Raw genomic sequence first — 23,807 nt, forward strand, 5'->3', positions numbered from 1 at the left:
ACTTTTTGAAACTAAAAATGCCTTAAATGCAAAATAAAGTTTTAATTAAAGCCTTTAAAACTTAGTATTTTATAAAATTACTTGGATTAAAAAAGTTCACATTTGGTCTATAGGTAAGGGGAAAAATGTGCATTAAAGAAGCCCTAACAAGAAAAAAAAATCCTAAGTATTAACATAATGAAAAGTAACTATAGTAATAAAGGCTTCTTAGCTGATTGACTTCCCTCTCCTTTAAGCTGCTGCTCCAGAATTCCTATATAAAATATTAATACTTAAGGATTAATACTTAAGGATGCAGTACGATCATAGGGCTGGAGGTCCTGGTTTGAAGCTGTATTTACATAACAAGTATTCATCATCTTAGTTATTTGTGTTATAAAACAATAAAAATAGAAAACTTTTCTAAAGGTATTTTTATTCACATTTTACATAAGACTGAGAAAAAGTCAGTTGTCCGTATCAGAAAACGGGGAGGCTAAAGCAGCTGTCTGTCCTGCAGTGTCACTGCTCAGCTTGTTTTATTACCTGCAACATTAAGTTTCTGTTTTCCCATACAGTCCAGAGGTGAGACCTGCAGTTCTTGAGAAAAGGAAATTAAGAAAGGTGCTCTCCATAAGAACATCAAACATGAAGAGGAAAGAGTAGATTGAGTTTCTACTTAAAAGAAGAGTGGAAATAAGACATTCTCATTTCACAGCAATTTATGTTCATGATAATTGGGCAAAATGATAGATTTATTTTTCAGTTGTGTACCTTCAGAAGTAATGTCAAGTTTATTTAATATCAGATATTTTTAAAGGTTTCTTGCATGTTCAATAGTTAAAAGTGGTAGTATTAAAGAAAAAAATGCAAAACCTTTTTTTTACAGAATAGTATAAATGTTTATTTTCTGTATGATTTACTTTGCTGTTCCTGTTTTTACAATATAGAAAAGTGTATTCTTTGAATAGCTCTAGTAAATATAAATTTTATCTTTCTACTTTGGGATGTAAATAGAACTAAAAAATTATATACCCAACCCTCCCCAAATAGTCTTTTAAAATTGTTGAACTAATGTGGATATTAATCTTGTTCAGCAATTTGATGCAAATGCCTAAATACAAAAAGTTGTTTAGTAAGTACTACACAGGAAGGAAAAAGCTTAATACTTTAGATAGCTTCTTGAAAATCAGAAAAACTAGTAGCATTTGATTGCACCTTCAAATTTTTACAAGCAAAACATTCTCAAGCAATGCCATCATACATAATCTACAATTGTAATCCAAATTTCACAACCATATTATGCACACTGTATATAAATACACATCACAAAGGTGCAATTAGAATTAAACACAGAATATGTACAAAATGAACACAGTTTAGGTGTGGACCAAAAAGGTATTGTTATCTTTTGAAAAATAACTTGATTAGATATTACTTTATCCTCTTATACTAATTTACATTTATACAAATTTTAATTAAACATACTAGAGTGAGGTGCTAAGGATGTCGGCACTATCTACATTTAAAGTTACTGCACTATGACTTTATAAATCCAGATTTCAAAAGGAAGATACTTAATAACGGAATCTTCTTTTGGATTACTTAATTTCTATTGCCTATATCTTGCATGTTCATATGAACATATATACACACTTAATACATACAACTATAGATTCCTTGTAGGAAATGTAATAATCATATACTACTAATTACTGAGCATTAAGGTACCTAATAAAATGTCTGAATTCCAACATGGTTTTTTCTCATCATAAAATCCAGAGTCCTATTATAATGGGCTGTTAAATTCATAAAGCTTTTGAATTCTGAATTATTGAAAATGATTTATGTTATTTTAGTAATTATATGAAAACACTCATACTGTAGGCTTACCAAATCACTGGCTAAAAATAACGCCATATTAAGCTTCCCTTATAAAAAGAAACCCCACTATAATTCTGAAAGCTCTGTTAGGAGGCCCCTTTCAGTAAATCAAGGAAGAGCCATACATTGGTTTGAAACCTCATAGTTCAAAAGTCTCTAAAGAGAACTGTATGTATAGATGAAAAATCCTCTAAATTCATCTCTTAGAGCTTCAATACCCTTTATTTCTCCATCCAAGCCAAATTTCATACCTGATAATTATGTAAGGTTCTACTTTATCACTACATAATAAAAATATGTTTACTTCTATTCATATGCACCGTTCATTTTAATAGTACCCCTTAATCACTGACAATTTATTATTTCAAATACATACCGCCTCTCTCAAAGAAAATGGAAACATCTCAGAACTTGTCTTAGTCACTCCTTATTGCAGAAACAAATTGTCCATCTTTTGAGAATTATTTTCTGTCCTTTAACACTTTTATGTTTTTTAAAAAAGCAAAATAACTTTTTTATTTTAAAAGTGTGCCTATAAATGATTTCCCCTTCTGACAATTCCCAAAGTTGACAACAGGATGTTATTCCAGGATTCACCCTAAAAAGTTGATTTTTCTTAAAAAGATAGTCCTTTTCTAAACACAAAATGTCATTTGAATATATTTCATAAAAATTTGTTTATACAGACATTCTATCTGCTAGTACCAAAGAATAACTGGGTAATACCAGTACTACTTTGGCTTTTTGTACTGGAATAAAGTCATACAACGCCATACATTATAAATTATATAATAGTAATTTATAAATGTTCTTTGTCAATAGAATCAGAAGGATAGAACATCTAGTTCTTAAGAAACCCAAGCAAATTAAAAACCTATATAATACAATGAAGAAAAATTCAATTTAGAAGGGGCATAAGAAGATTTAACTAAGATTTTAAATGTACTAATTTCCTCCTTTAAAATTTCTTCTCCATCAATATAATTTCAGGTCTCAAGGACTGAATTAACAATACAATAATTATCAAGCTATTTCCAGAAAAATCAAGTGTCCCTGAACCTTCAATTTTCTATACAGTTCCATTTAGCAGTTTTTTTGTGCAAGAGTTAGCAATTCATGGCACAAGGGTCACTTTTTGCTTTTCCTGCAGAGTTGATGACACTCATTAAGCATCGCCCAAATTCCTCAAGTATCATCCGTTCAGCAGCTGCCTTTGATTTTCCCTTCTTGTCTGCCTGCTCCGCCTGGGCAAGAAGGCAATTACACGTGGCTTCAGCTACTTCTTTAGTGACAAACGTAAATGGCAACCTGCAATGATTTTTGAGAAAGAGAGAGATGATGGTGGTGTTGAATATCGGCAGAAGTGGCTGACATTCACCTGGACAACTTGTCTACATTTTCATGATTCAGCTGGCACAGTGAACATCACAGTTCGTGCCATGAACACAAGCACATCCCAAAGAACGTCACATTTTTAAAATATAACACTTGATATAAAATACGTTGACCTAGACAAGATTACCTGGTTAACTGAATGATGTAATTCTATATGTTGACGGGCTACTGCTATAACAGAAGTCCTCCTGATTCAGGAATGTAAGCTCTGAGTGCAGTTTTAGTTTTACTTACTCTTGTTTCTGCACTTCTGAGAGCAGTGCCTGACACAAAAAGACACTCCACGGATATCTGCTCAATGAATGAAATGTGTAATGTTGGAAACTGAAAGCACTGTCATTTCCTGGACAACACAGAAAATAAAGCACTTTCCTATAGGCCCTTATAGTGTTTTTGTAAAAAAACCACACCAAAAGTTTCCATTATTCCATAACGAAAACAAAACAATGGGGACACAGATGCTGTTCTGTACAGAAAGTTTCAGTCATAAAGACCTAAATTACTGAGTAGTAACTCAGAGGAATCCATCCCGAGGCTAGCTATGTGGAACCAAGTCTTAAAGCCTAAGAGACTAAAATCAGGTAACCTGCTCTAACCACTAAACAACCTGTAAGCGAGCAGTCACTGATCAAAGGGCCCACCAAATGAATGAAGTCAGAAATGAAGCCCCACTAGGACAAGACAGGGTAACAGGATTTCAGCTGCTACACACTTGCATGGAAATTTTTTTAGTATAAAACATTAAAATATAAAAACTTCAAATTTTAAATTAGAAAATATAATCTTAAAATATTAAAGTTAATATTATAATAATATTGTACAAGTAATCATGTATAATAGTAGCATTCATTATATAGTATTTGGAAACTATGGAGAGTAAATGGAAAGAAAAAAATTCAAATTTTTGCCACTCAAAGACAAAAGCCTATTAACATGCTAGCAGGGCTTTTTTAATACAGTTCGTCTTATACTTGGTGTTTTTTTCTTTTGGCTGTGCTGCATGGGATCTCCGTTCCCTGACCAGGGATTGAACCCTTACCCCCTATATTGGAAGCATGAAGTCATAACCACTGGACTACTGGGGAAGTCTCTATACTTAAGTTTTGATTATAGTGTATAATTTTGTGTTCTTTCACACTTCATAATAACAAACACTTTTCAGAGTTGAAAAATTACTTGTAAATGTTTTAGCGTAACATTATCTTTCATCTCCACATAGATATTAGATTGGGCTTCCCTGGTGGCTCAGTGGTAAAGAATCTGCCTGCCATGCAGGAGACTGGGTTCAATCCTGGGTTGGGAAGATCCCCTGGAGAAGAGAAAGGCTACCCACTCTAGTATTCTTGCCCGGAGAATCCCATGGACAGAGGAGCCTGGTGGCCTGCCGCCCATGGAGTACACAGAGTTGGCACGACTGAGCGGCTAACAGGCAATTAGATTTAATCATCTGAAGGTATACTGGGACCAGAAAGGACCCCCTGTGGCTCCTCTCATGAAGGTGTCTGCCCGTTTCTCCTTCAGTCAGTCCCAGAACCTCTTGCTGATTATAGGCCAGTAATAAGAGTTCTCTAGAATTAATATCCAAAATGTTTTGTACAAAAGCCTTACTTTTATAAGTTTTATAAATTGGATCTTATTTCAGCTTAGGCATTTTAAATAAAATACCATTTGCAAGGCTCATTCCATTTAGTAATTCCTCAAATTAACCTCTTACAGACTCATACAAATTCAAGTCAGAAGATTGTTGCACTGCTACTGCTGCTAAGTCACTTCAGTCGTGTCCGACTCTGTGCAACCCCATAGACAGCAGCCAGAAGGCTCCTCTGTCCCTGGGATTCTCCAGGCAAGAATACTGGAGTAGGTTGCCATTTCCTGCTCCAATGCATGAAACTGAAAAGTGAAAGTGAAAAATGAAGTGAAGTCGCTCAGCCGTGTCCGACTCTTCGCAACCCCATGGACTGCAGCCTACCAGGCCCCTCCGTCCATGGGATTTTCCAGGCAAGAGTACTGGAGTGGGGTGCCATGTCCTTCTCCAGACTGTTGCACTGGGCCCTGCCAAACTTTCCTTGACTCCTCACGGCCACATGAAAAGGGTGATGGTAAAGATAAGAAAACTGAGGTGAGGCTCAGAGAGATGAAGTGCCTGTCAAAGTCACAAATCACGAGCGCACCGGTAACTCTAAAACTCAGGTCGGCCCGACTGTAAGGCTCCAGCTTTCCTGCTCCAGAGCTCGGCAGTCTAGGAAAAGAAGCTTCAACAATACAGTATGTGAGGGGCTCCAATGAGGTGGGCAAAGTGCCAGGGGGGCACGGGAAAGGCAAGAGAAGGTAAGAATGGGAAGAAAGATGGAAACCAGTAAGAGATACAAAAATTTTGTTTTTCTTCAGAGTTTGTCAAATTACATAATTACCTCATCTTAGTAGGAAGAAATCCAATTAATAAGCCCAGTGACCTAAAACTTTACTGAGCATTTTACAACTATATATGACAGTGATTTTTCTGTTACTTTTATATTCCTTCACAAGTAATTAATGGTAGAAAACAGAAAAGTCAGGTTTGCAAGAACCAAAAATATGAGCCCAATTCTGCCCCCCAAGAGAAATTTTATCAGAAATGAATATATCATACCATAAAAAGCTATTAAAATGTCAACTTACTTTCCTCCTCCGCTATTCAAAGCTGGTGCTGGCCTGGTCAGCAAGTCTGAAATTTGAGAGGATAACTTGGTCTTCGCTGCTGTTTGCTGCTGCACCCTTACTTCAGCTGCATCTGCCAAGTGCATCAGTGTCTTTCTTTCTGGGCTTTCTTCAAAATTCTTACAGCCAATACACTTGCATATTGAGGAACACATTATTTTTGCCTAAAAGATTTACAAAAGAAAAGCTTCCAAATCAAAACCCAAAGATAATGAGAACCAACTGTCCAGCACAGGGAACTCTACTCAGTGCTCTGTGGTGGCAAAGGGCGGGGGTACATGTATACGTATTACAGCTCATTCCACTTTGCTGTACTGTAGAAACGAACACAACCTTGTAAAGCAACTGAACGCCAATAAAAACAAACAAAACAAAAACCACAGGACATAACCACAGTAGATTCCGTGACCAAGTCAACAGATAGAGTTAGCTGGTCAACTGACGGAAGATAAAATGGAAACACCTCTTGCTAGCAACACCCAGCGGGCCAGCGCTGCATGTAGACGGGTCCAGTATTGTTGGCCGTTCTGAGTGGCTATCCTATGCTGGCTTGAGGCCTTCCATACCAAGTTTCCCCTCACTATATAGATTTTCCTCCTGACATGAATAACGTATATTCATTCTAAAAAATATGAGTGATACATTACAATATTAAAAAATAAAGATAATCCATAATATAGCCACCTCAATCAAATCACCATGAACACGTTGGTGACCTCCCACTTATGCAAACACACACACACAGAGTATCACATTAAAGGGATTTCACAGATGCTGTTTTTATTATGAATACCTCTCCCACCCTACATTCCCCTCTGGATGCCCCAAACCCTTCAGTAGTTCAGTAGTCTTATCCAGCAACTACATGTTCCTCCGTAACTACTTTTATGCTCACAAGGCAAACCTCCTAATAGAATTTCGTTTTCTACAGAGTTCTTCAACAGGGTACTAGTGGCATTTGGGGCAGGATAAGACTACACTCTCAGGATTGCACCCTGGAATGCAGGTTATTTTGTTATCCACATATTTTCCCAAAAAATTTCTGGGGGAGAAACTGTGTAGTAAGACCCCTCAGTGAAGAACCACTACTACAGAGTTTTCAATCCACTTCGATGTTATTTTTATTGAAAATCCATAAACTGGTACTATGGTTTGCATACTTCCAGGTACAAGAAGTTATGAGCTTATAAAGCTGCCAATGAGACCCCAAACTGTAATGACAAAATGAAGGTACTGTTCCTCTGAAGTCCTGCTTGGGAAGCTAGAAGGCAGGTCTTCCTCAAATTAAGGCTGACTTTTCCAATGCAGTATTTTCCAACTGCAAAAGCAAAGTAATTTCCCAATTTACAAATAAACTTTTTTTTTTTGGCTGTGCTGTGAGGCATGCGGGATCCTAGTTCCCCGACCAGGATTCGAACCTGCATCCCCTGCAGTGGAAGCACAGAGTCTTAACCACTGGATCGCCAGGTTAAGTCCCACAGTAAATTTTTTTGTATGCCCTTTCTAAAGTTATTTTCAAAAGATGGTTAGATCATTTTTCCCAACCCATCTCACCTCATAGCATTCACAGTAGTTCTTAAGACATCCTGATCGTTTGCAGTTACATCCTTTGCTGTGACGTCGATCAGATTCTCCCTCCTTCCCTTTCCCTATCTTAGGCTTAAAAGCTTCTGGATTTCTGTCAAGGCATGCCTATCAAAACAGATCAAATATCAAGCCATGTTAAATCACAGCAGATTAAACTTCAACTCTGCAAAGGGAATTAACTTCCTTTGTAAAATACTTGAGCTCAACAAAAAACAGGTGAAACGGGAAACTTGTCAGATAAAAGAAATAAAAAATAATCACCTTTATTGCTTTTTGCCTTTCATTTTCATGTTCCAAGTTATTATAACAATTAGTACAATTGCAGTTGTTGCAAAATTCACCATTTGCAAAGCAATCACAATATCTGGAATATAAAAATTAGCATAAGTCACATAAAAAGTCATTGTTTAAAGAAACACAAAGCTAGAAATTATCTTATTTAGTAACACTATACATGCAGTAAAGCATTTTAGAAATGTACTCTGAGCCACTTACTTACAGAGTTGACAACATACACTGATTGTCAACTACAAGACAGGGCTCAAAGGTAAAGCCCCCGACCTCTACAATTTTGGTTTATAGACTTAGTTCTAGTAGTAACAGCTGTCAACACAAGAGCTATGTGACTTTATGCACTCAAAAGTAAGTTATTTCAAAATCACAAAAAGGAAAAACATGGGCTAAATTCTATTAGTGGAACCTGCTCACTTGAACTACTGTCATGTTTCTTTGGATTCTAAACCCTCATAAGACCACTGCATTTTATTTAACTGTTTCATGTCCAATCTCTTAGTTCAGTACTAACAAGCAAATTAATCAGCAATTTAAAAGACTACTCAAGAGTACCATCTCACTTAGGAGACCAAACACAAAGGTCCTAGTAAGTTCAAACTGACTAGTAAGGACAGAGACCACGTCTGTCTCATGCTGCTGTACCTCCCCTGTGGCAGAGACCCTAAAACTGCTGCTCTCTTGCCAACTCAGAGTGTCTGTACACTATCGTACGTGTTCCAGCATTCACTTGTCTGTTTACTTAGGACTTACGAAATCGGTCTGTTAAGAATTTTGTTAGCTCCATTTATTTTTTAAAGCATTTTCAGTTGTATCAAATGAGGAAACAGTAGCAAAAAGACTTACAATTTCAAACACAGCGATTTCGTACAATTACAAGGCTTTCTGGGCCGACTAGCAGACTCTGATGGGATTATGCTATAGAGACACACACAAAAATACACATTTTAATTAATCGAAGGTAACTATGTAAAATTATAAAAGTGTCTAACCTGTAAATTCCTCCTAAAATAAAGTTTTAACAAATATATCCACCTCTAATAAAAGTTTGCTATGTTGTTCCATATACATTAAATTCAAAAAGCAAGTAGTAATGTGAAAAGAAAGGTAAAACCAAGATATGGACTAAAACAGAAAAGGAAGTTATCAACAGTTTCTAAAGAACAATCCACAAAAAGTACTCTCTTCTAAGAGAACTAAAGTTGAAATCTCCTAAACTCTTTTGAGATTCAATTATAAAATGTAGTAAGTAGAAAAGGGTGTGTGAGGTTGGAGTTCAGGAGGGGAGAGAAGGGGAAGATTGGTTCCATGTAACTTAAGCTTCTCAACCAATATTATAAAGACAGCAATTAATGGATTAAAAAAAAAAAAAAAACCTGCCAAAGCAAGGCTCTAAACAATAATTTAAAAACTAGGTAATATCATTTTTAAGACATATTCAGGAGGAGATAGAGAAAATAGACAGAAAATAACAAAACACCTGCGCTGAATTGGTGACTGGGAGTAAAAGATAATTTGGGAGTTCTCTGACTATTCCTGCAACTTTTCTGTTTAAAGTATTACAAAATAAAAAGTACTGCAGGGGCATGCTCACATGGCTTTGAGGGGAGAAAAATCAAATACATGTATTTTGAAATATGTATGGCTATTTCACGCAGCATTTAACCTGATGCAACAACTTAAAACATATTCAAATAACTCACTCACCCATTGAACGGAAGCCTTGCCTGGGTCTGGATACCAGGTGTTCCTGTCAAGTTGGAGTTGCTTGCTATAGACACATAGGAAGACTGCTGGAGCTACATATAAAGAAAGGTAATTTCAGACCCTGTTTACAAAAATGGACAATATTCCTAAATATAATGATGGGGAAGAAGCACAAAATCACCTCTTAAAATAGGAATAACAGAATGGAAAATTTCATACAAAAATACTTACTACCTCATGGAGCTCTTTTAAAGACCCAAAACTAATACCAGAGGTAAAAAACAATATGAACATTTTAAAGTACTACAGGGCACAAATGGGAGAAATTCTTTCACAGAGGAATAATCGTATCAAAATTAGAAAATTCTCAGTGAATGTCCTGAAAATACTATAGTAACATGTATCGGCAAGAAAAATGCAATGTGTCTACTTGCAAATAAACTGGGGTCATTTATCACAAGTTACAGAAATGAGAAGTTATATGCATAATAATTAAGTTTCTATTTCATACTCATTCTAAGAAAAGAGATGCTAATGATAAAAATACTGAACACTAATTTTTTCAACCAGTACCCAGATATTATACTCCAAAGTACATTTCTTTAAAGTACACAGAAAAATCTGCCTCTCTCTCTTATAATCTGAGTACATCAAAACTGAACAACAGCTTAGAAAAGTAAGCTGTTTACTTTAGAAGAGTAAAAGTGTTAACTGCTGTGTTATGTCTGACTCTTTGTGACCCTATGGACTGTAGCCCACCAGGTTCCTCCGTCCATGGAATTCTCCAGGCAAGAATACTGGACTGGGTTGCCACTCACTTCTCCAGAGGATCCTCCTAACCCAGGGATAGAACCTGAGTCTCCTCAACTGCAGGCAGGTTCTTTACCATCTGAGATACCAGGGATTGATTCTTACACGAGAAGGAAAACTTCTATCTGCTTCCTAGAAAGCAGCAGTCCTAATGAAAGCCAGCTGACTAGACAATGTGGCTCTGATGCCAAAGATAACCAGACGTCATCTACAGCTGTCACCTAAAGAGGACCAGGTCTGGACAGACAGCTACCAGATACGTCACCTGGAGACACATCTCACAGTTTACTTTCTAAGAACAAGTCAGTGGCATCTTATTCATTACAGTCACAGCCCTTTCTAAACTCACTGGGACGGCTCATCTTGACTCAACCTACTTTCTCTTGTATCTACATGATCTCGCCCTCCCACCAAACTGTTCTCAGCTCCAAACTTGTATACAAATCAGGAGCTTGTATACCAGACTTGTGTTGTACATATCTAAATGCTAAAGATATATAAAAATAAACTTGGAAATTTTTATTAACATGTCAAGGTTTTGGGAAGAGTCTTCAACACTGAGTTACATGTTTTTGAGTAGTTTTAGAATGTGACAATGCTAGACATCTTAGACCTGATTAACCTTTCCAAGGAGACTTCCCAGGTGGCACAGGGGTAAAGAACCTGCCTGCCAATGCAGGAGATGTGGGTTCAATCCCTGGGTTGAGAAGATCCCGTGTAGTAGGAAATGACAATCCACTCCAGTATTCTCACCTGGAGAATCCCATGGACAGGGAAGCCTGGAGGGCTACAGTCCATGGGGTCGCAAATAGTCGACTGAGCACACATGCACACATAAGCTTTTTGAAATGCAGTGACTGGATTTTCTGCCCATACCTGAGTCACGTACTGAGCAGGAAGCACTGCGTAGCCCACATTCCCTGTTCCTGGAGCTGGTGCCAGCACAGTGCCTGGTGGCAGGTTCGTGAGGTTTGGCTGGATTTGTGGCAGTGGGGTGGCAGGCATGATGAGCCGCTGCTGTGGCTGGCTGGTGGTGACTATCTGAGAAGTTGGATTGATCGGTTTTGGAACAACCTACAAAGAAAGGCAGTGTATCAGGAACCACAAAAATAAATTTCATAGCTTCTCAATTCAGTTGAAATCTCTTAGACTTAGGGGATTAAAAGGTCCAAACCATTATACAGAAATAAGCTACAAGGGTATATTGTACAACACAGGGAATATACCCAACATTTTATAGTAACTAGAAATGGAGTATACTATTACAAACTGTGAATCACTATACTGTATACCTGTTAACATATAATATTGTATATCAACTCTGCTTTAATAAAAATACATAAATAAATCTTTTCTTAACTTTCAATTCTAGAGGTAACCTTCTGTTTGGGAGAGACTGAGAGAAGTGGCGTGACACTCACTTGTTTGACTGTCTGCGCTGAGACGAGTGGGACGGACATCCGCACTGGGGTGGTGTTAACAACAACTGGTTTAGCTTTGTAAAAAGGAGGGAGGAAAAGGACAGTTTATTTACAGAAAATAGTTGTTTAAAACATTTAAGACACTTAGTTCCTTCAGAATATCCTCATGAAAAAGCTTAAATAATTCCACTGGTTTCCTATTTGGAAGAATCTTTAACCAAGAGAGTTATTTTCAAAATTCTTTAACCCATGTACTGGGGAACTTACATCTAAGATAGCTCTAGTCTGCCTGCTTTATGAGGGATTGTCTGTCGTTTAAGATATTCTGAAAATATTTCAGCCTGTATTCAGAGGCTATGTAGATTCACTACTAAATCCAGTCAGATGAAATGATGCATAAATTAAAAACTGCCATTCGGGAGCGTGGGTTACCATGCTGTTCTATCTATTTCTATCTCTGTGTTTATATTCAAGCCAGAGAAAATATCATTCTTGTACAATTCATTATTTACAGAGTACTACTAAAAGGCAGTATAGCAGGAAGGTTAATAATATCATCCCCTTAGTTCAACTACACTTCAGTAAAAAAATAATTTAAAAAAGTGAACACAGTCTCCTAAGTCATAAGTCAAGATTGGGGGGTTCAAACCCCAATCCTGCTGCTTTCTCACTACTTAAGTTCTCTTTCCTGTATCCTTGCCTGCAGTGTAGGGTAGTATCTCCTTTACAGGGTAAGAGGATTAAATATGTTAATTCATGAAAATTTATTAGAACAGTGCTCAACAAACATCAAGTGCTCAATACATGTTAGTAGCCATTATTGTTACTGGTGTCGTTAAAACCCTTGTTACTACACAAATGTCATTGTGGACAGTGTTCCAGGGAAACTACAGTACAAGACACTTGCTCAAAGAGATTATTACATTCAAGCAGAACAGATTAGACAAGTACTCAAATAAAATAAAAATTAATTTTAAAAAAGAGACAGCACCATGGGAGTCCAGAGGAGACGGAACATACATATGCCTGGCAGGGGATGGGAACAGGAGGAGCTGCATCCTATGAAGGACAGAGCCTGAGATGGGTCCTGACCGTCGGCCAGGCTGCAGGGAGGGCACACAGACTGGAGGACGGAGGCTGAGATGGGTCCTGACCAATGGCCAGGCTGTAAGGAGGGCATGCAGACTGGAGGACGGAACCTGAGATGGGTCCTGACCGAAGGCCAGGCTGCAGGGCGGGCACGAAGACTGGAGGAGGGAGGTCACCGCAGAGGCAGAGCCTGACAAGTGGGGAGCCTGATGCTGGAAAGCTTCACATTTGAAGCTTCTCTTCACAAAATGCTTGGAAACAGACAAGTCTGGCTGGGACTGGGGGTTAAAAGTAGGTTGCTGCTGCTGCTGCTAAGTCGCTTCAGTTATGTCAGACTCTGTGCAACCCCCGAGATGGCAGCCCACCAGGCTCCCCTGTCCCTGGGACTCTCCAGGCAAGAACACTGGAGTGGGTTGCCATTTCCTTCTAAAAGTAGTCTAGTGCTGGCAAAAAAAAAAAAAGGCACCTGACTCTGGCTGTTTTGTTGAAGGTTTTGAATGTCAGGGCACAGATCTATATACGTCATCTGTATTTTTAATTCAGTAGGCAATCAGAAGTTTCTGAGCATTGTGATGTAAAGAAACACTACTGGAAGAGCACAAAGGGAAGCTGTTCATGGCAGCAGCATGTAAAACCCAACAGAGCTGTGAGGAACAAAGGAAGTTAGACGAGTACAGAACCTGAGAGCCTGACCTGGGGTGATGGCACTGGGAATGGAAAGGAGGGAAGAGCTGAAAAGTCAGGGTGGCAGGGAAAGGATGGAGAGAGGTGTAAGCACAAGGGAAGAAGAGTCAGCCGTCCTGGAACCCTCAAGTGAAAGGGAAAATGGTGGCCATTAGCACGAAACATTCAAGGATGCGCTGACCGGAAGGGAAGATGAAAGCCGACATGGAGCAGTGGCGTGAGATGATGAAATTCAGGAGACAGGCTGGCCCTAGACCTGTATGTTTGGATCAGAAGGCGCACAAGTTCCAATCAAGCCTGCTGCCACTCCCACAGTCTACAGGAGGGACCTGAGAAGACATCCTTCAGGTCTTACTTACACCAAAGACCTAGGGCCTGCGATGAGAGAGGCTGAGATAATAAACTGCTGTGGACACTGAGACAAACTGTTCTGAACAGTAAAGAACAGACTTCCTTGAACAGAAAGGCTGTTAACAATGTTAAGAGGGTTTTCTTTGTTTTTGTCTTTTTTACTTTTGGTCGGGATGGAAGGGTTGATGGCTGAAGACAAAAGTTGAGAGCCCTGGAAGAACACGAGACGAGAGAGAGTACTCTGATCTGAAAGGGCGCAGGCCTCCTCAGCAAGGTAACAAACTAGGGAGGAGGGGGGAGGTGGAAAAGGGAGAGACCTCCAGAAAGAGTGCGCGGTCAGTGCCGGGGGGCTGCGCTGTCTCTGAATATACTAAACATCACTAAACTGCCCCGTGTTTAACATAAGGATCAATCCTATGGTAGATCTGAATTGTATCTCGAAAAAGTTGCTATATGAAAAAAGTGTACGACCATGAATTACAGGAGCAGTGACACCTGACACCCGAATTGAAACTGTTTCCTATTCTGATTTGATTTTAATACAGGTTAGACTGGTCTCAGCGATACTATGAAGAATTAAAAGATGAATTAAAAAGAAATTAAAAGCCTGAATTCATGCCTGGGACATTGAAGAGGGGGCTCTCTACACCACCTGTTCCTTGAAAAGGCGACGCTGGTCACTGCTCCATGAGTGTGCCAGCAGTGATTTGGGGGCAAGTGCACAGAAATGCAGGAACTTTCCTGGTGGGCTGTGAGATGACGGGGAAGGAGTGTGCATCTTGCCCTTATTCACTTCCCACAGGAGACGTGAGTGGATCTCATTTGGATTAGGACAGCGGGAGTGTCCCCACGTGTGCACACACACATGCATGCACACACTAGCATGCACACATGTACACACACACAGCTGGAAAACGTGGGATCTCTAGGTTTACATTAGCTTGGCATCTGCATGCTGGGTTTTGACTGAAAATCTGGAGAATGGAGAAAACAGAAAACATAGTGGCCAGAAAAAAAGAACATGATCAAATATACACGGTGGGGATGGTCATACTGACGTCACACGTCTTAGTCAACAGTCGAGGTTTCTCCTCCTCAACTTTTGAGCTTGGTCCCACATTATCCCTACTGCAGCTTCCACAGAAGTTGGCATAATCTTTAATGTTTTGGTCTTCAATAGGAATTCTGAAGAATCCTTTTAAAATAGTCTCCTTCAAAACTTCAGAAACCATACCTGCTTTGAGGGCTTTTAGTTTCTTAAGTTGATTTCCTCCCTCACCAAGACTGTAGATTATATTTTAAAGAGGTTAATTAACCAAGCAATCTTCTGGGTCCTTCTATTGTGCTATCTGCCATCCAGCCAGCAATTAACACGGCAGAACCTTTGACTACTGGTATGGCTTTGATGGGAAAATGAACAAGATGAGCCCAGTTCCCTTTGGCTTTTAAGTAAATCCCTCATAGGGAATCCAGCCTTTAGAAAGATTTTAGCATGTTTCAAGAACTGGAGTAACTATTTAGTATATCTCTAACGAAAACAGAGGCATTAATTCGTTATTCCTATGAAATAATATCTTTTACATACACCCAGATCTTCCATGGGATAGGAGAGAAAGACAAAAAGAGGAAAACTGGGTGAACAGAAGGGAAACATCATGGGTGGCATATGTATGCAAGTAGTGGGGAAGAGGGAATAGACAGATGTGAAGGACATGGGGGGAGGGGACAGAGAGAGAAACTGAAGGTAAGCAAAAAAGGAAGCTGTGGGGAAGGAGGAGGGGTGCGGAACCGCAAGGAGGCAAAGAACAGAGAAGCAGAGGGAAGCAGAGAGACAGATGTAGGTGGGGAAAGAAGGAACCAGTACACACACCAGAATTATGAAACACCCAACTCATTCCTCTACTCTTCCTAGATCTTCAGCTTCCTCTTCTGCTCACAACAAAGACTTATTCTCGATGACGAATCAATCAGTGTTAAGTCACACTAGAAGTGGAAGCTCAGCATATTTGCATACATACAAACACACAAACATAAAATATAACCAACTGTATCTAGTGACTGCTTTATATCGTTATGATATCTAAGAAAAGTGTAGCACTGAGCAGCACTTCCTAAGTAATGAGAGAATATAAACTTGACTCCTTTAGTCACCAGTACATGCAAATGTCATTTTTCCTCTCATTAAGAACACTATAATTATAGAAGACTTTCTTTCATAATCAGTTTAAAGAGAGAACAGAAAACATAATTACTTGAGGTGTCTAATTTTAATAGAATACACACCGAAATACTATTTCCCTAATGCATCTTCCATTTTCTCCCATCAGTAATTTATAAAACAAGTTTTTTCTTCCACTTTCCCTTAGACTTACATGAACGAGCTATTAGCAATGGACAGCTCCAACCCTCTGATCCCTTAATAAAAATGAAGGAGCAAACAAATGGTCTTTAATCCGTCTAGCTACATCCAATAAACAACACATCATTCACCTGCCATTTGACACTGATGGAATATGCAGTGATCTTCCAAGGAAAAAAATTAGACCCTAAATATAAGCTGTCCTGATCCTTTCAGTTTCAATTTCTTAACAAGTAGATAAATGTGGATAAAGGTTATATGTGTGAATCTGTGTATGTACATCAGGCAGCTGGAAGGATTAAGTACAAACAGAAGTAGGACTACTAACAGGAATACTTGCCAGGAAAAACACAATTGAGCAAAATAACATTTTAACTGATTTTCATTATCAATTCAAAGTACATAAAGGATGAAGTACATACTAATCATTTATACCTTGCCTACTGGTCATTTCAACTGACCCCAAACCCTGTGTAGACAGCTTTGTCATTTAGTAAAAAAGATTATAAATAATTGGGTTCCCTTTAAATCAATCCCACTGGCATAATGGTAGGTTTTTAAATCAGCAATCAAATGGCTACCCACAAACTGATAAATAATCATCTGGTATTACAGCACACTATGTATCAGTTTCTAGCAGAACAAAATACTATAGTTATATACAACTGGGATATATTCTATTTCACTGCCTTCTGCAACAGCTGCTGATTCAAACTCTCAGCTGAAATGCCTGCTTAATCAGGATTTCAGCAAGAAAAGGATCACTTCCTATGATAAGGTTTAAAACATTCATTAGTGTTTTTTAAAAAAAACGGTTACCAACCTTGCTGGAGAGGCTGAGTGTTTGTACTGGGATTCTGACTAACTGGCTGGGTTGAGCTACTGGCTGTTGTGGCAGTAACAAGTCGGACATAATGAAACTTGCTTCCAGGCACTTGAATCTGCTGGACATTGGGAGCAGTTGCCAGAGGAATAATTGTCTTAAATTGTGATGTGCTCACGCCTCCAACAGTGATGGTCTGCACAGTTGATTTCACTGCCTATTAAACAATACAACATGGCTATCATTAATCTGGGATTTCACTTTCCTACCCCTTGGCACTTATGACAATTGCTCAGTAAAAGAGTATGTTCCTGAATTGCATCAACAGCTGTTGAAAGGAATGACCTGTTCAAAGAGAAATGAATAGTAATGAAAACACCAGTGTAACCAAAATCAGTGAGTTCTACCTTCCATCTCTAGTAGTTAACTTCCTTGACAGTCTAGGTCAGATGACTTGCTATGAAGAAACTACTGTGTAAATTACAAGCACTCATACAGTTTTGTTAATATCAGGTAAAATTTGTAAGAAAAAGATTATTTTAAAACTTACAGAAATAAGCCTCATTTTCAACACAGACAAAAAAAGGACACAGATATTTGGTTTTATTGCTACCCACCAAATTAACTATGGCAAATTTCATATTCACATGTCCTAAAGGAGAAAGAAATCAAAAGAAAAGCCTTCATTAAATCTAGCCAATTCTGGAAGGCATATATATATATAAAACATCCCACAGATACAACTGTACCCACTAGCCTATGGGCAGAAGGCCAAACTCAGTCCAAAATTACAACTATATTTTGGTTGGTCTAGGGAAACTAATTTTAGATGATTCAGATCTAAGTCAATATAATCATTTAAAATCCTTTCCTTCAGTCCAACAAAAAAGCAATGTGACTCTCCAAAAAGCTAAATGAAACATCAAAGGCAGAAAAGAACAAAAGTCTTTTAAGATGTCTCCAATTAATGTTTAACCAATGTACAACAGGCTGTCATACAAAGAAAGGGTCCAGACAAAATTCTCTAACTAGTTCTATGGTACTATTTGATAAGAATTACACCCCCACCTATTCTTCAAACAGCCCTCATGCTAAAAGACAGGTGACATGAGGGAGGTAGCCCAAATTCATTCTATGGATAACAATTCATGAGAGAATAGTTCTGAAGAATTTGACCATTTTCATAAAAGTACAGGGAAAAAGGAAGAGTGTCACTTTAGTTTGGCAACTCTCCAAGTAGTAGTCAAAGTACATTACTTCAGCATAAAATAATTCACAATTATCACTAGGCAGAGGCACCACAAAGCAGATTTAAAATAAAGATAAAACAGGTTGATGGTCAGTGAGTTAAATGAAAATATAAAGCTTAAAAAAATGTATACATATGGAAGCTACTTAAGAGTCAAGCAACCTATGAGTCAGGTGTATAATGATGCAAGAGACATTATCTTTGGGACATCAACTCTAAAGGGAAAAAGAATATTATTTTAAGAAACAAGGCAGGGGAAAGAGGGGGAGGATAGATAAACTATGGATTTGGGATTAACAAATACATGTTACTCTATATGAAATGAACAACAAAGACCTACTGTATAGCACAGGGGACTATATTCAATATCTGACAATAACTCATCAGGGAAGATGATCTGAAAAAGAATAGATACATACATGTATAACTGACTCACTTTGTTGTACACTTGAAACTAACACAACACTGTAAGTGAACTATATTTCAATTAATATTCATCTTTAATAAAAAAGAAAAATTTTGTTACAGAAACAAGGTGCTTCAGATATAGTAATTAAATTTACTGCATACTTAATACACACAGAGGGCAGTGCTTCTGAAAACACTAAGATTATCGAATTTGAATCTAACAATCACATTAGGAGCTAGGTACAGCAAGCCGCAAATATGGGGGCTGGTTTAGATAAGTTTGCACAGTATACTGTGTTTCCAACTCTACTTTCAATTTTTTTTTTTTTTCTTTTGGCTCACCACGCAGCTTTCAAGATCTTGGTTCCCTGACCAAGGATCGAACTTGGGCCATGGCAGTGAAAACGCTGAATCCTAACCACTTCACTGCCAGAGAATTCTCTCAATTTCTCTAAACTTCACACTACAACTCTTACATGCTGTATATAACTGGGTCTCTGAGGACAAAATCAGATCTGACTATATTTTTTATCAGTATACATCTATTTACATCTAACAGTTAAATAACTATGTGGATTTAAATCTACCATTGAACTAATCCCTATCTGAACATCCTGTCCTCTTCTGTCCCTTTTCCTCTCTTTTTTTGCCTGCTTTAGGGTTAAATGTTTTATTATTTATTTCCCCCATGGTAGTTTGTTATTTATATATAGTTACTATTTTTATATAGTATTACTCTAGAGACTACAATGTTCAATGTTGGAATTAAATCAGTACTTTAAATATCACCCAGACAACGGAAGAACCACAGAACACTAACATCATTTATTCCTGCCCCATCTTTGTGTTACAAAAATATGTAAATATTTTTAAATTCTCCATTTAATTGAAACTCTGTAAGATATTAATTTAAATATACCCACAAATGTACCCTTTCCATCCTTTCTATACTCTTTCTCTGCTTCCATTTGGGATTGTTTTCCTTCTGCCTAAAGAACTCACTTTAGGATTTCCTTAAGTACTGGTCTGCTGAGAAATTCTCTACCCTTTGTTTCTCAAAAAATATTTAATCCTTTTTGTTTAATCTGTATCTCTTTTGCTGACAAACTCATCTACTGAATTCTTAATCTGTTTTAAGCTTTCAGTGTGAAAATACTCATCTGATCCTTTTTATAGCTTTTAATTCCCTGCTGGAGTTCTTTGTCTTGTTAAATTGTTGTTCAGTCACAAAGTCGTGTCTAACTCTTTGCAACCCCATGGGCTGCAGCACACCAGGTTTCCTGTCCTTCACTGTCTCCTGGAGTTTCTTCAAACTCATGTCCATTGAGTCAGTGATGCCATCCAACCACCTCATCTCCTGTTGCCCCCTTCTCCTCCTGCCTTCAGTCTTTCCCAGCATCAGGGTCACCTCCAATGAGTCGGTTCTTTGCATCAGGTGGCCAAAGAACTGGAGCTTGAGCTTCAGTGTGTCCTTCCAATGAATGTTCAGGGTTGATTTCCTTTAAGACTGACTGGTTTGATCTCCCTGCTTGTCCAAAGGACTCTCAAGACTTTTCTCTAGCATCCCAGTTTGAGAGTGTCAATTCTTCGGAACTCAGCCTTCTCTGTGGTCCAACTCTAACACCCACACATGACTAATGGAAAAACCACAGCTTTTGACTACACAGACCTTGTTGGCAATGTGATGTCTCTGGTTTTTAATATGCTGTCTAGGTTTGTCATAGCTTTTAAATTCCTGAATATATTAGTTATTTAAAAAGCCAATCTGATAATTATACTACCTATACCCGTTCTGAATACTTTGGTTGCCTGATACGCTTAATGATTTTTGACTGAGTACCAGGCACTGTTTATGAAAAATTAAGTAAATAATTTGAGGCTCAGAATGTTTTTGTTTTCCTCCAGAAAGCATTCAAGTCAGCTTCTGGCAGGCAGTTAAGAGTAGGGGCAGGTTCACTCCTCCCCCGATTAGGACTCCAGGCTTTACCTAGCTTCCTTCTCCTTTTGGGGGCCTGAACCCAAAGTTTTGTCCTTGAGGCCTGTAAGACTGAAGGTCTGTTCAGCTCCTCAACTTTCTGGGACCACTTTGCGCTTTTCTTCTCAGTCTCTCAGCCACACCTCACAAATGCCCTAAGACAAAGGGTCACACTGAACACCAGGCGACTTCTCTAGGCTTCCCTTGACTTCAAGATGGTGACCTATAAGGTTCTGGGTCCCTTGGTGGGTCTCCAATGCTTTCAAACGAATTTTACAAATACGTTTTCTTTTTAGTTGTTCTTGGTGGGATGGTTGGTCTTCACAAGCTAGTTTCGTATAGTCAAAAACAGAACATCCAGACTGAGTTTTAATCTTGGTTCCAACAGTACCTAGGTGAGTGACCTTATGCAAGTAACTTAGCTTCTCTGAGCTAAGTTTCCTTATTTGAAAATCTGAAAATGGCACCTTTCACATAGGATTGTTATAAGAATTAACTGAGTTAAATTATATGAGGTACAAACAGTAACTAATCACATATTATTGATATAACACTAAAAAAATGTGAACTGCTATTTGTATTATCATTATGCCCATTATAGATGGAGAAACTGAAGCTCAGATAGATTTAGTTAACTTCCCCAAGTTCACATAGCTAAGAGCAGCTGAGTTAGGGTTTGAACCAGAGCCAACTCTGAAGCCCATTTTCTTAAGTTAAGACATTGTAATGCCTCCTACTGTAGACATTTGGACTTCCCTGGTGGCTCAGATGGTGAGGAATCCACCTGCAATGTGGGAGACCAGGGTTAGATCACTGGGTCGGGAAGATCCTCTGGAGAAGGAAATGGCAATTCACTCCAGTATTCTTGCCTGGAGAATCACATGCACAGAGGAGGAGCCTGGCAGGCTACAGTCCATGCAGACTGTAAGTCAGACATGACTTAGCAACTAAACCACCACCACAGAATACTGAATAGAAGTATAAATAGCATTTTAAAAAACTTTTTAATTTTGAAATAATTTTAGATTTCACAAGAAATTACAAAACTAATACAAACTTCCCATATGCACTTTCCCCTCTCCCCAAAAAATCATCTCATATAACCATAGGACGTTATTAAAACCAGGAAATGGACATTTGGTATAATGCTATCAACTAAACCACAGACCAGACCGTACTCAGATTTCATCAGTTTTTATGCACTTTTGTGTATGTACACTAAAGACTGTATAAATTCATGTAACCTACATCACCATCAAGATACAAAATTCTTCCATTACCACCAATAGACTCTACTGCACTTCCCTCTATAGTCACAACCCTAATTCTTGGCAACCACTGAGTAAACTGCATTTTTTAACACCTAAAATAACCTAAGTAACATACCAAAGCTACTAATTTTGTAAAAGACAAAAGCATTTGAATACTACACTTAACTGCTTTAAGAATTCACAAATTGGTACCTTCCTTGGAGAAGCCTGAGAAACTTCATGTGAAGGCATGTCTCGCTGAACATACCACATCAGCAGAAAAATAGTTCACATGCATTCAGTAAAAATCTTCAGTTATTGTTATTCCTGATTAACCCCACTGACAGTTGGGTTAAAAAGAGAATAATTTATATTCAAACTAGCTACATTTAACATGCATCAGTGGTTGTCCTGAAAAACATGGACTTGATTTTTTTGTACTATTTTTAAGCCATTTTTACTTAAATATCAAGGTAATAATTATACAGGGATATACTTCTTTATTGTTTTCTAATTAGCAAATACCACAAGTCCTTGCTTAATTGAAGATTTTCCTTAAAGGGGGAAAAAAAGGAATAATAAAATACTCTTCTTGTTCTATAAATGAGGATTCTTATTTAGTGAAGTTGGAGATAGACAGAGGGCTCAATCAATATCCAAACCCTGAATTTGTGGGGTTCCATATAAATATGTTGGCTTTTTTTTGAGGGGGAGGAGTATACTTTAAAATTTGATTCTGTTTGTAAACACAGCTTAGAAACAAATGTTTGGACATATGAGTTTTGGTTCCAGTTTGTCTCAATCTTGTGCATACTCTGTCAAGCAACCTAATGCTTCTTTATAACTTTGTCTCTATCTGTGCAGGGTAGAATGTTACCACTGAATGAAATTCTTATACTGCTTTGGGACACCTACACAAATCTCCTTGTTTTGAACAGATATTAAGATACTATTTGTTTAATCTACTGCAAAATCAGAATAATAACTTTCCTCAATGCTGGTTGGGTACCACTTACTAAAGTTTGTTCTTTAAACTTGTTGTTCTTTAAAGCTTGTTCTTTAACATAAGCTCTTCAAGATCAGGTAGTACATAAAACAATCTACTTTTATCACATTAATTATGAAGCCCTGAGGTAAACAAAGTTAGACAAAGCCCTTTGCTATGGGAATTCTTAGAGTCTTTAATATGCCAACGAGCATGACAGATCTCCTAGATGGGTATGGTGTATGTTTCCCAAACTTATTTAAAAACTGCCAAGACCAATGTCAAGGACCGTACCACCTCCTATGTCTTCTTCTAGGAGTTTTATACTTTCAGGTCTTACATACAAGTCTTTAATCCACTTTGAGTTAAATTTTGTGTGTGGTACAAGAGAGTGGTTCAGTTTCATTCTTTTGCATGTAGCTGTCAGGTTTCCCAATATCCACCGTATATTCTTGGCTCCTTTCTTACAAATTAATTGATTACAAATTAATTGATCACATACACATGAGTTTATCTCTGGGCTCTCTATTGTGTTCCACTGATCAATTTTTCTGTGTTTATACCAATACCACACTGTTTTGACTATTACAGTTTTATAATATAGTTTGAAATTAGGAATTTATAGGGTTCCATCTTAATATGCTTTTCAGAAATTTGTGACAGAATGTTTATAGACCTTATCATCATGGAAAAACTATGTTTATATTATCCTAATTTCCAAACTTAAGGTTACTAAAATAAACCTACCAATTTGAAAGCTTTAAAATGCTTTCAAGCTATAAGAAACAAATGAGAAAATGAGAAAAGATAGATATTATAAATATTACATGACTAAAGACAGAGTCAAACCTTGGAATGGATAC

The 23,807-nt window shown here is 37.9% G+C and overlaps 1 protein-coding gene across 12 annotated transcripts in view; it reads right to left on the reverse strand.

The window, feature by feature from the left end:
• Positions 1-395: 395 nt before the first annotated feature.
• Positions 396-23,807, reverse strand: part of LIN54 (lin-54 DREAM MuvB core complex component) — a 64,723-nt gene continuing 41,311 nt past the window's right edge. For 11 of the 12 annotated variants that reach the window (XM_070791702.1, XM_070791698.1, XM_019963020.2 and 8 more), the window contains 9 exons: positions 17,078-17,294; positions 11,772-11,845; positions 11,227-11,424; positions 9,541-9,632; positions 8,680-8,751; positions 7,804-7,906; positions 7,510-7,647; positions 5,917-6,119; positions 396-3,171 (listed from right to left, as the gene is read on the reverse strand). In XM_070791702.1, coding sequence (XP_070647803.1) covers positions 2,970-3,171; positions 5,917-6,119; positions 7,510-7,647; positions 7,804-7,906; positions 8,680-8,751; positions 9,541-9,632; positions 11,227-11,424; positions 11,772-11,845; positions 17,078-17,294 — 1,299 coding nt within the window. In that variant the 3' untranslated portion in view covers positions 396-2,969. The remainder of the gene's footprint in view (positions 3,172-5,916; positions 6,120-7,509; positions 7,648-7,803; positions 7,907-8,679; positions 8,752-9,540; positions 9,633-11,226; positions 11,425-11,771; positions 11,846-17,077; positions 17,295-23,807) is intronic. The other variant, XM_070791700.1, reaches the window with a different exon arrangement.

Source organism: Bos indicus, chromosome 6 (genome assembly GCF_029378745.1).
Source record: "Bos indicus isolate NIAB-ARS_2022 breed Sahiwal x Tharparkar chromosome 6, NIAB-ARS_B.indTharparkar_mat_pri_1.0, whole genome shotgun sequence".
NCBI lineage: Eukaryota > Metazoa > Chordata > Mammalia > Artiodactyla > Bovidae > Bos > Bos indicus.